This window comes from Andrena cerasifolii, chromosome 2 (assembly GCF_050908995.1).
Source record: "Andrena cerasifolii isolate SP2316 chromosome 2, iyAndCera1_principal, whole genome shotgun sequence".
Classification (NCBI taxonomy): Eukaryota; Metazoa; Arthropoda; class Insecta; order Hymenoptera; family Andrenidae; genus Andrena; species Andrena cerasifolii.
In genome coordinates this window covers 19161876-19174160 of record NC_135119.1, presented here as the reverse complement: position 1 = coordinate 19174160, position 12285 = coordinate 19161876, and the positions used below count along the sequence as shown (strand labels likewise).

The 12285-nt window shown below is 46.3% G+C and overlaps 3 protein-coding genes across 18 annotated transcripts in view; 2 read left to right on the top strand and 1 right to left on the bottom strand.

Moving 5' to 3' along the window:
• The window catches only part of Acc (acetyl-CoA carboxylase), a 32175-nt gene extending 24088 nt beyond the window's left edge, over nucleotides 1–8087 (bottom strand). The window contains exons 1-2 of one of the 6 annotated variants that reach the window (XM_076830559.1): nucleotides 7949–7966; nucleotides 1649–1791 (exon numbers count right to left, since the gene is read on the bottom strand). In XM_076830559.1, the coding sequence (XP_076686674.1) occupies nucleotides 1649–1679 (31 nt within the window). In that variant the 5' untranslated portion in view covers nucleotides 1680–1791; nucleotides 7949–7966. Of the gene's footprint in view, nucleotides 1–321; nucleotides 343–1003; nucleotides 1456–1648; nucleotides 2045–7948 lie in introns of those variants that run through there. The other 5 variants (XM_076830564.1, XM_076830566.1, XM_076830562.1 and 2 more) reach the window with 5 other exon arrangements.
• A 486-nt stretch (nucleotides 8088–8573) lies between these two features.
• On the top strand, nucleotides 8574–9609 carry LOC143378682 (uncharacterized). Its single transcript, XM_076830593.1, has 2 exons — nucleotides 8574–9016; nucleotides 9129–9609. Exons 1-2 carry the CDS (start codon nucleotides 8909–8911, stop codon nucleotides 9462–9464), a joined length of 444 nt encoding a protein of 147 aa, XP_076686708.1. The 5' UTR covers nucleotides 8574–8908; the 3' UTR covers nucleotides 9465–9609.
• Nucleotides 9610–9664: 55 nt separating this feature from the next.
• Cdgapr (GTPase-activating protein CdGAPr) overlaps nucleotides 9665–12285 on the top strand; it is a 35668-nt gene continuing 33047 nt past the window's right edge. For 6 of the 11 annotated variants that reach the window (XR_013088334.1, XR_013088335.1, XM_076830576.1 and 3 more), the window contains exon 1: nucleotides 9665–10650. The gene's annotated coding sequence lies outside the window, so the exon portion shown is untranslated. Of the gene's footprint in view, nucleotides 10651–11384; nucleotides 11657–12285 lie in introns of those variants that run through there. The other 5 variants (XM_076830570.1, XM_076830569.1, XM_076830568.1 and 2 more) reach the window with 5 other exon arrangements.

Genomic DNA, 12285 nt, shown 5'->3' with positions numbered 1-12285 from the left:
CGACACACACGTCCATGCTCCGCGTTACCAATTATGCAGTGGTCGTTCCGTGTTAAGGACAGTTGTAAAAGTTAACGTATGCAACAAGTCGCAGGTACACATGTTTAATGAATCGCGATAGTGCGGCTTTGAATAAACGGGTATTTAAAGAACACTGTCCTGGGGAGTAGTCGGTAAATTTCACTTCGTTATCGCCCGACGCGTATAGAAGCGTAACAAGCCCCGGTGGTCTATTCTCCTCGAGCTGGCACTGGACGCAGTAAGAAGCATTATCGCGCGTCGTTAACGAAGGCGGATTATAAAAATTTCCAGAACAATTACCGGCGAGCTACTCGAACTTTCCGAAGGCGCGTCCCATAAAATTTCGGATTACGTTGCAAACAGTTAGCTTCTACTTTCGCAGCTTGCGCTTGGTGTCTGATGTGAATCCCGCGGCAAGTTCGCGCGATTCATAGCGCGCCTAATTCGTAGCGCAATCGACAAGTGTTTCAACCGCGACACGTCGCTTGAAAACGGCCCGGAATCCGCAGAATCATCGCAAGCCCCCCTCTTTATAAATTCCAATGACACAAACATTACCATGACAATAAGTACGTCACGCAACCTTCTGGCCGGCTTTGATCAATCAGTTATTACGGCAACATGAATCTGCATAGCTCGGCTCCGGCGCAGGCAAAATATTAACGCACTCTCTGTCCGCGGCAGCAGCTCGATCTTGCACGCCATTCAAAAACTCCAAACGGTTTAGTAACACAACTTATGAACGAGGATTAGTCACTCCTGTTAACAACCCGCATTCCCTTGCTTCCAGGATCACGAACAAAAGGCAGACGCGAGGGTCGAGCACGCGCGGGCCCCTCGTAGGGGCCCGGCGCGCGATCGGCGTTTCGCCGCCCGGGACGAACACAAAGGACCGATCGGCTCGGGGCCGAACTGTAAAATGACGAGATATTCCACCCAGTTGACACGAGCGATCTCGCGAAGCCTCGCTTACTTTACTCACCCTCTACCCCTCTGCGATCGCGCGCCAAACGAAACGTTCGCGAGAGGACAGCCCACCACCCTTCCTGGTGCAGCTCCGTGAAAATGCGTCCAAGGCGTGCGTGTCGGCGCGCTAGTGCGGCTAACGAGAAGCCGAGGAGGAAGAGGATCAAGGGGAAGCTCGACGGCGGAAGAAGCGCTTCGGCGGTCACTTTGGTGAGGATGATCGAGGCCTCGAAGGAATGCGGCTGACCAAGGGCCCGCTTCCGTGTCTTCAACCCAAGCTCCTTGCTAGCGCATCACCCCCGATCTGCCAGCGCGCGAACAGCGGAGTAGACACACCGACGGCCCCTCTCAACGAGCCGGGATAACTACGCGGGTAGCCAACTTCGAAGCCTTGATTCTATTCACGAAAGGGCCAGGCGAGGATGAGATTCGGTGGTGGTGTGACGGTGCCCGTTCGGCTCGTTCACGTCCGCTCGTGGCTTTCAACGGGCATCGAAACGCTTTTCAGCCCCGATTGGACGATAGGTATGTGCGTATCAAGGCTCGAAGTACGATATTAGGTAGCGTCAGCTGACTCGGTGAAACGCTTCAGGGAGAACGCATCGAATGCTCGTCACGAGGCACCACAACCCAACCAACGATTAGGAAACTAGTAATGTACCGAAGAAAGCGTCCAGAAGACCTCGAAGCATACCAGACACAGTCCGCGCTCCGTTCCTTCGATCCCGCGCGAACAACCGTCCCCCTCCTTCCTCCAGATACACCGGGTGTCTTCTCTCCCCGTTTCTCTAGCTCCCGTTGCCTCTGAAATGTCCAGAAACCAAAGAAAAATCGCCTGTCCCTGGGCCTCGTACCGCGGGCGCTCTCGTCCCCCTGCTTCTTCCCTGCTCTCCTCGTCTTCCTCGTCGGCAACCACCCCAGTAAAACCACTCCCCGTTGCACACGGACCCGTTTATCCCGGCTCGGCTGTCCCAAAGCACGCGGGCGATGTTCAAACGATCGAACGGCGGCCGGTCGTCATCGTCGCGCCTCTAGACCCACGATTCACGGCGACCAAGCAGTACAACGCCAAAGGAGATACGACGACGCACTGGGCGTTCTAGGCGCCCCGCGGTATCGCGAGCGATGGGTTCGCGCGTAGAGGAGAGGATATCGGCATCGGACACAACGAAGTCCACGCGAACGGCACGAAAAGACCGGACGACAGGGTTCAGGGGTCGCGCCAGCCACCGACACGATTATCGTCCTCGCTTTCGTTTCCCGCTTTAACCTTCCTCGCTGCCGCGTCGCGGTTCCTTCGTTATCGATGAACAGGCCAAGCTTTTTCCGCGCGTGATTGACTTTTTTTTTCTTTCTTTCTTTCTTTTTCTTCACCTCACCCTGATCTCTGTCTCCACGACTCTGACGCAAGTAAGATTTCCTTACAATTACGATTATTTATTTTTCTCTTACCTCGACCGGTTAATTAACGATGTTTACTTTGCGTCACGGCGCTCGACGCGAACGCGCCGGTATGGGGATTGTTTTGCTGCTTTTTACTGGGATCGTTGGGGGGAAACTGTGGCTTTGTAATTTCGAAGAGTCGGGGGACGTTCTTGGGCCCCTTTTCTTTCGATCCGTTTCTTTCTCTCGGTAGCAGATTTCGAAGCAGCTTTTAGGTGGACTGTTAGTGTTTCTGTGTTACACGCGGGGGGTTGGAGGGTGGTTAATTTTCAAGCGTGTTCTCGCTGCTCTCTAATTCCATCGCACTTGCGCGGCCCCTGTTCTCGACACCGTTGACTTTCGTCTTAAAGTTCTCTGAACTTTAAATAATTATATTATCAACACTGTGAAATGTCGATCCTTCTCCAGTGATTCCGCTTCGATTCAACGAGCTCTATCGACTAAGGAATCCCGATCTGAACTAAAATATACGATAGCGAATGCTCAAGCAACGACGCCGAGCTCTTCTATTTCCTCCATTCCATTCGGATTCACCTTCGCCACTAACTCGACGCTCGCCTGCGGGCAGTTTATTCGCCTTTTAACGAGCGACGAGTAACTTTTCAAGTACACATCTATTCACCACCGGCCGAGAATCGGAAGCATCGAATTTTTCTGCCGGTTCCGCCCGTCCCCGTTCGTTCCAAGGCACGCGCGTTGTTTTCGATACGGCGCGCGGTTCTACGTCACTTGAATTAATCGAAATCGTCATAGGCGTCTCTTTCTTTCTTGCGGCACCGTCCAATGTGGATATTATCCCGAGGAGGAAGGACGCGGGTATCGTTGTTCACACGCCACGGTCACGTCCATGTGTATTAAATCGTACAGTCGGCCACGATCCTACGCACGATGTTACGTAACGCATATTATATGCAGTGTATTTGTTGCCCGCGCGGACTAAGTGATACCGTAAGTGACCCAGGTATATTTCGAAGTCAGTTCTAATTGCGACTGTGCGTGGACAGTCCTCTGCACGTTTCGCGCGATCCCTGTTATCCCTGGATCGATCTCTCGCTGCCGATATCTCGCCGATAAGCGGGGCAGGTTAAATGTTTTGCAACCCCGTCTTGGACGATACCCCGGCGGTGTACTTTATGGTTCACGGTTCGCTTGCAACCTTATTTATCGCACGGCGGGTGTCTCGATAGGAACAGTTTATTGTTGTCTCCCGATCAGAGACGGTGGTCCGTTTATCAGAACGATACCGAACGCTCGCGCGATAATCACCGTAACGAGGAGGTCGAACTATTCCGTTCTTGATCGTCGCCGCTGCCGCGTGCTCGATTCGTGACTTTTACGAAGGATCGTACGATATTGGGCCACGAATCGAAACTGCCGGGGACCGCGGTCCTCGGTTATCAACAAACACCGCGGCGTATCTGATGGCTCGAGGCTACACACGTTTATGCGTGTGCTACATGTATTTAGAGACGAGCGGAACACAGTGTGCCCGGTTCACGTGTCCCGCAGGGAATTCTTCCCCACGCGGGAATATCGTCCGGGGAAAAATGATCACTGCGAACGAGAGATTTTTGTTTGGACATCTCCATGCCAAGCTTCATCGAACTATTCCTGTATTTTTAATAATTTAAAAAAAAAATGGTCCCGCTTATGAACTGAAACTGGATTTACTGGGAACCCGAGTTGGGTAGTATGATGTTAGTAGAGGGAATGCAGCATGTTTGGAATAGTGTTGGTAATTTGGAATACCGAAGTGTCTAATAAACTGCAAACGCTATCTAATTTGTAACACCGTAGATAATAGGGGATAATGACCTGTTAACTAATGGCATTTGTGGGTGAACCGCCATTTTAACATTTTCGACTTAATCTGCAGAATGAGAAAACGTGAATCATTTACTGTCAGTGTCCCTATTATTGCCACTTTATTTATTTCACTTTAAGAAAATGTAGCGTATAAAGAATAGACGTATAAAGAGTGTACTATAATAATAATCAGAAAAACAGTCCCAATTTTGTGGTAAATTCTTCTTTACATTATTCTTTATACGTTGCATGTTTATTAAGTAAAATAAATAAAGTGGCAGTAATTGGGACATTTACCCTATGTCGAAATTTTAAACACTTAATCTACTTATTTGCATGTCCCTTCTATGGTTGCCTGTCAGTATTGCGATAATTTCGGGAATACAAAGTGTGACATGAAATTTTAGGTTTCAATGACATGTTGCTAATTCGGAATACCGAAGGTGAAGGTGATTTGGAATATTCCAAAGCTTAGCGATGCTTTTGTTTCACGAGTAACGGCTACCGCCGCGTTGGATTGGACCAGTGCTGGCCATTTATTAAACGATTTTTAATTGATTTTATTCAGCTTCGATCCTCTGCTTGCTTGTATGTATGTATGTATGTTTGTTTGTTTGTTTGTTTTTATGTTTGTTTGGTTCAAATCTAGAAACGCAATTTTAACCCACTTCCAACTATCCAATAGACTTGAAACTTTGCAGTACGTAGTTTAGATGACAATATAAAATTACGAAAAATAACCCCAGGTGGTTTAAAAAATTACCCAATCATCAATAAATATAACCCATAACCACAAATTCAAACGACTTGAAATCAGCCAAGAACCAGAAATAAAAGTTAGACACTAAAAAGTAAGTAATAAAAAAAATATAAAAAAAATTTAAGTTAAACGATTTTATTTAAAATACTGTAATTTTTTTAAGTTGTAATGAATTTTAAATAAAATCGTTTAACTTAAATATTACTTTTTATGTATTTTATTTACCTAAGATTGTTCCTATATTGTGATTATTCCGCCTGATTAGATCATAAAAGAAAATAATTTTATTATCTACATGTTTCTTTTAAGTTTATAAAGTGAAGGTAAATTGGAATAGCGGTATTCCAAATTACCTGCAGCTTAACGAAGTCGATACTTCCTGTCATTTTTCGTTTAGATCAAAGTTTTACTTACTTTTTGTTTTTTATTATTCCTGAGAGTTTGAAATATAAAAGTTTATTAGTTTTCCTATGACATTATGCAATTTTATTTGTTCCCATCCTCTGCTGTAATTTTTTATTCGTCTTAAACAAACTGGTATTCCAAATACACTGCACTTCTTCTACTATGTGTAACAAGGTGTTAATAATTTCTAGTACTATACTACGATCAGTGCTGCAAGCTTCTCTGGGCCAATAATTTGCCCATTTATTTTTGTAAGTTTTCAATATTCTAAGTCCAAGGATTTGCTGACCTAGTTTTAAAAAGGGCAAACAAAAGCACGAACGAAAAGAAAAAGCACTAAATTGGCGCCTCGTTGAAGGCATCGAAATGTTTCCATAGGAAATAGTGTCGTGAAATAGGTACCTACGTGTAATGATAATCGCCTTATTATTATTGCTATCATTATTTTTCAATGTCCTGCGTAATTCCACTGATAAACACGAAACGCGTACGCTAATGCGCGAGAAAAATGCGACAACGTACGTATGTGTCGTATAATTGCAATATGCAAATTAAAAATGGTACTCTTTGCACTTATGCGCGATAAAGTTGCTACAATACGATTTTGAGACAGGTCCGCTATCTGTTTTCAATTGATATATATTATACAGTTGCATAAACGGCCCTGCTTATATTAGTCTACGATGTCGAGAAACCTTGCGATATATTATAATCAAGCATGAATAGGGAATACTCGTTACGTTTGTTATATACGCACGCGCGAGTTCGTTGAAAAAGCTTCCCTCTTAATCAACGAGGAAAACTATTAAAAATGTCATGTACAATATAAATGTAGCGACAAAAAGATGCATATTTATTGAAAACAGTGTCACCACATATTCATCACTCTGTTAGCTTCGACTTTCTCGCGTATTTAGTTCGAAGGTAACAGTAATCTAATTGTCTCCTGTAATTAACGCAAATCCACACTGGCAACGATGTTTATCTAAACGAAACGTTGCTAGGCACAATCAGTTCTCGTCAAATATGTAACATTTCCATAACTAAAGAAATATATTAGATCGCCTTGAAGCTCGTTAATATCTCGTGATAATAATTATCGTACGGGCATTCTGGCCTAGGCACGATAAGATTGTCAACACGTGCTAAAAGGTGATCGACGGCGGTGGAAAGTGTATTGAACACGACGTCGAAACGAGTTTCCGCAAACAATGGTCGCGGGGACGTTAGCATTTGTACAAATTTTTTTCACCGAGTAGCTTTTGAGTTTAAATATTCATCTACTTTTGGAAATAGACAGTTCAGCTATTCAAATCAACCTCGACGTGTTGAGAAGAACTTTGGGAATTAGATTTGTCAGAGCTGAAAATAAAAATGACATGCAAACGCCGTTCGTACGGCGCTTCGTGTAAAAATCGAGAATATCAGTTGCCTTCGAATATAATCGTGCAGTGGTAAAAGAAGGAACAGTGATTGAAATATCAATCAGTCGTGTAAATTATTTGAAATTCCGTAGATAAACTCGTGTACATCACTCGCTGATAAGTGCATTACATCTCTTGGATTGCATAACTGGCGACGCATATTGCGATTAATAGAAGCAACACATGTTATATCGCCGCGCTAACCCGCGAAGCAAATATGATTCTTCATCTCATAATATATGTATGTTTTGTGTACGGGCGTTGCTCGAACTTCCCATCCGAATAGACGATTGCGTTTCCCCTTCTTCGAATTCAATTCCGTCACTGACAATGCAGAATGGAAACCATGTAGTAACGGAGGAAAACATAATCAACGATAGGTGTACTAACACTTAGTAACGATAGAGGAACAGATAACACAGAACATCGTGGAAGGAACAAGATAATTTTCTAAAAAAAAAACATGATTATTGCGCTTGAATAAGGGATACCATTGTGCAAGGATATTATTCGCCAATCGTGAACAACGTTACGAAGCTAAAACTAACGCTAATTAAGTCATGCGTTAACGAGTATTAAGGAAACATATCGACGAAGGAATGGATTCGAGAATAAATTCTCCTGTAACGAATCTGAACCACTACGGTTAGTCGCGCATACACAACGATATTCCGCAGCTCGGTAGATTTAAACAGGAAATACAATTCTCTATCTCCGGTCGAAGTGATACGTCAACTTCTTTCGTGAAAAGCTATTACGTCGCACGATCGCGGCTCAAGAGCAGCGAGGATTTTTTTCGGTACACATCAATTATTTACATATATTTAGCAGCCGCGGACTCTATGGATTTTCACACGAGGCCTTAGAGCACGAGGCAATCAAAAAATTGACAGAGCGCTCCGATTGGCTGATTGCCGAGTCAGGCGACGCACGGGTCGCTTCGATTGGTCCGCGGAAAAGCGTGCGGTGTATCCAAGGAGCACGCGTTACCAACCGATGTACACGGAATGCGCGCTCTAACACAATCATGAGCCGAAATAATCTCGTTCTATAACCTATCGAACGTTCCCCGACGGGGATAATGAGAATCGAATCGCCGCGGTATAGATAGCAGGGGACTTACCGGTGACGAATCCGTCGCGGTGGAGTGGCACGCTCCTCACTGAGGTTAGGTTCGCCTTTCGGTCCCTGTTCTGTCATTCGGCAGGCTTGTGCTTCACAATTCAACGAGAAGGAACACCACGCGGCACTGTTTACGCCCGACTCTCGCCCGAAAACGATCGGCCTTAATCGATCACAACGCAGCGAACTATTGTCACCTCTTATGCATGGATTTTTTTACTTCCGCTCGAGCAGGTGCACCATGGCGAAACACGGGCAATTCGTATTTCGTATACCGACACCGCGCACTACCTCCGAGCTCCGCTGTTGGTTTCTACAGCGGCGAAGGTTCGTTGTATCGGTAGGGTAGAACCTTTCAGTATCATCCTCGCCACCTAGAGGTCAGGGTCCCGCAGGTGCCGGTAGTTTTAACACAGATTCCCCCCAACGATATGGATGAAACTGCACTCGAGATAAATTTACTCGCGGGGACCGTTAAGAAAGTAAGATTCGGTATGATAATACAGAGTAATCCGTGAATAAATTCAGGCTTAATTCAGGTAATTCGTCAGATAACAGGGGGGAGGGGGGTTTGAAAATTCAATGAGGTTAAAAGAGACTTTTAAGTCGTTTAACGTTGCCTTTGTTAGTTCGGGGTTTTGCAGACGATTTATGGCGGGTTTTTATCCGACACGGGGTATATTTTCTGAGTAGCTGTTGATTACGTGGAAAACAGATATTACAGGCGTTTGAAGAATGGAACTCGAAAGGTTCGCGTGGGAAGCCGAGGTACAGTCACGTGGACGTTACGTTGTCGAAAGAAGGCACGGTGCAAATTACGAATTACGGCCAATCCACGAGCAGTATCCTGCACTTTTCGAGCGATATTTTCAAAGACCTTGTTCCCGCGCGGGAGCTTTTTAAAAATTCACTGATCGCCACAGTACACTCGAGGAACGAACATGGCGACTGCCAGTGCACTATGGGCTTACGTTACGCGCGTAACCGATTGTTATTAACTAAGAACACAAATGATAAGGACCTTATCAGGTTTCCTCACCAAAAGAATTATTTATCGTACCAGCTGAAGGTGCGTAACTTGGCGCGAAGGACACTAACCTAATCTTGGCTATAAATAACCTAATTTGTATCGTTAAAGTATAAACATTTAACTAAACTAATTTCTCTCCCCCACTTTGTAGCACAAACTGGTATCGCGTGACACAGAGAAATTCGCCGAGCTGATAATTAACGAAATGATTCTACTGCAACGATTAAATCCCCATACGAAGTTCACGTACCACTGCGGCGGAAAAGTGCTGTACAATAACCATATTCCATTGGACAATGATTACAAATCATGTCAGGTGCTCGCCACGGCATTGACAAATATAATTAGACACAGTTTAAACGTCGAGTTCAAGGAGGACTGCCTCTCAATGCTGAAAGTGGAGAATTCGCATCAGGCAGAGGCTGCTCTTATGGTAAAGCTGTTGCCACTGATACACGACAACTATGCATTATCCGATAATAATTAAACCGTCGACAGAATACACATATTATTACAATACGATAATATGTTTTTATTCTTTACCGCTAATCCTTCCATCTATTTCTACATCGAAAAGAAACAGCTTCCTCGGTTACGATATAGCCACCTTGCAGTCTTATCCAACACTTCACTCCGACGTAATGCTTTCCAGAGATTATTACAATAGATTTTTAAGGGTATCGACGAATAAGTAGGAATTCACGCTTGCGAACGTCAAATATTCCCGCGTTAGGCTAGCGTGACCGGCAGAATGCTGCGCAAGCGTAGCTGCGCACGAGATGCGTAGTATGCAGTGCTCCCCCAGTCAAGACGCGAGGGTCAGGTTAGGCAGGTCGGGCTGACAGCGCATCGAAAACAGCGTTTCGTCGTAGCTCGTGAATGAAGGTTAACTTTGTCGCGAACCGAGTGAGGAGCGCGTACGAGAACGAAGGCGATGGTACGGTCGAGCTGTCAACGAGATTCCCGTATCGGCCCGCTGGTCCGGCGGTGTAATTAGCCACGGTCAAACATGGCTCGCGTTCCGGCAGACGTGTGTTTTTCTTCGTGGTGAACCTCTCTTTCTCACTCTGCCTATTCCCTCTTTCTCACGTAACCCCTGTCTCTGTCTCGCTGGGGCAGGGATCCTCAACTTCGGGGGAGTGGTGATATATCCAAGTACGTAACGCACATACACACCATCGTAAAGGCGCGTCTGCACGCGGCTTAACGTATATTAATATACACAGGGCAAGGGAAGAGTCAGCTTCCCGCTTGTTAGTATGCAAGTGCCGTTCCGGTGCCCCTTACGTGGCCTTATTTGCACTCGGGTACGATCGGCGCGCGAAACGAATCGAAATGACCGATCTCCTTTTCGCATGTCTTTTCCATACCTACCGCCTAGCTCGTTTGTGAGTATGTTTAATCCCTTTTAGCATCCATATAAATATTCCCTGCGCTCCCCACCTCGCTCTCTCTCTCTCTCTCTCTCTCTCTCTCTCTGTCTCTCTCTCTCTCTTTCCCACTGTCTCTCTGTAGTTCGTCGTGTGTACGTGCGTGTGCGTGTAACGGTGCAGTAAATGGCGGAGGATGTAAAAGGGCTTTCCTAGTCTAGTACGATGTGCCAGGAGAGAGAATTATCGGTATTGTCGTTCCCCTGACATAACCGCCGTTACTTCCCTCGTTCGTGGCTTCAGGTGAGAGTCGATAATTCCAGCTGTTCGTTTCCTCCGGTTCCCTTGCCCGTTCGATACCATTTCCCTCGTAGCCCGCACTATCTATCCGGCGATCGTGCCGATGTAAATACGCCCCGTACCTTATTTATTTGGCCCATTACCGCGACGCAATTTTGTGCGGCGAAGTTCATTGCACCTAACCCAGTGTCCCGCAGCCACCGCGTGTAACGAATCGTCGGAGAGCCTTTTAACCGTCCCTCCGCGGACCCTATAACCTCAAAATTCCACGAACTCCGCTGCTCGTGAAAATTAACCGTCGCGAGTGCCCCGGGCTGCTACCTAATCGAAACAGTTGCACCGCTACAAGAGTTCGATCTCAAAATCCTCGACTTATCGGCGGCCAAGCCATTAACGACCCAACTGCACCTGTTATACCCGCAGTTAATTTCGAGTGAGCGATAATTATTATCGAGCTTCCTCGATACTGTTATCGGTTGCTACGTTTCTAAAAGCGGAGTCGACGGGACGGGAACCCGACGAAAGCTTTCGCGTTTGCAGTTCCTGTATTAGATAACGAGATCTCGGGGGAGCGACGTTTCCATTGCAAGTGCGTTACAGAGCGCGGAATTTTAGCGCGGCTTCGATTAAAACCCGCGACAGGGAAGGAGAAAGCGGGCAGGTGGGGGGGGGGGGCGTGTAAATAATAGCGATTTGCCGCGCGTGCACGCGAAAGACGAGAGGTGGAAATTAGGAAAGAAGCGAGAATTCAGTTACGATGCTGGAATTGAAGCGCGCGTAATACGATAAGGGCTTCTCGTGTGCACGATGCTTAATTAAGTTCTCATTGTATACGTTGCACAACCGGAATAGAGAAAAACAATCCGCGCGGGTTGTAATTAAGCAATGGACGTGGTTGCGCGCGTTGGAACATCACGGCGGGAATAACAATACGCGAAGGCGGGAATTCGCGAAAGAAAGAGGCTCTACGCCGACACAGCATTCGCATTCCAGGCTGCAGCCACGCGATGTAAGTTAGTAACCTTGGCATAGTAAAGTTATCGGAACGTCGTAATCGTCTCCCTATTGAAAAAAAAGAAAAGAAGAAGAAAGCTCCCCACCTTGACTCGCCTCTATCAAGCTCGTTAAGCTTTATCAAGCGGCGTGTCAACGACTTCGTAAAATTATTTAACCGGATCGCCGGCGCCCCGCTCGCACGCCGGGTTATCCGCGCCTCTCGCGGTATCGTCTTATCCGTCGCGTCAGTGGGGGGACCGGACTTGCGCGATATGGTCGAAATTCGAGCAGCGTGCGATGGTTCTTTTATAGATTCGGCTGGAGCAATACCTTCGGCAGCTTGAAAGGAAGTTTCACCCATGCGAAATGAAATGCAGATACATTTCGCCGGGGCGTTCCTCGGTTTTGACTCACGCGATACCGAAGCCCAAACACACATGGGTCGAATTAACTTCTAGGGCTTCTCGAATTTATTGATCGAACCCCCCCGCTATCAAAGGACGGCTCCTTTATAAAACCCGAGCCGCAAAGAGAGCGTAGCGGCACAGGAGGGAAGAAAGTCTGAAGTTCCATTAATTTTAATCTGCAACCGCTCGAGTCTCTATTTCTTATTCAATTCGTACAAGTAGCTGAGTGGTTTAA

Bases quoted from the DNA above. Each gene is read 5' to 3' on its own strand.
- LOC143378682 (XM_076830593.1), top strand. From the start codon at position 8,909: ATGGGCTTACGTTACGCGCGTAACCGATTGTTATTAACTAAGAACACA. The intron at 9,017-9,128 runs GTGCGTAACTTG...CCCACTTTGTAG, and splicing joins ATTTATCGTACCAGCTGAAG to CACAAACTGGTATCGCGTGA.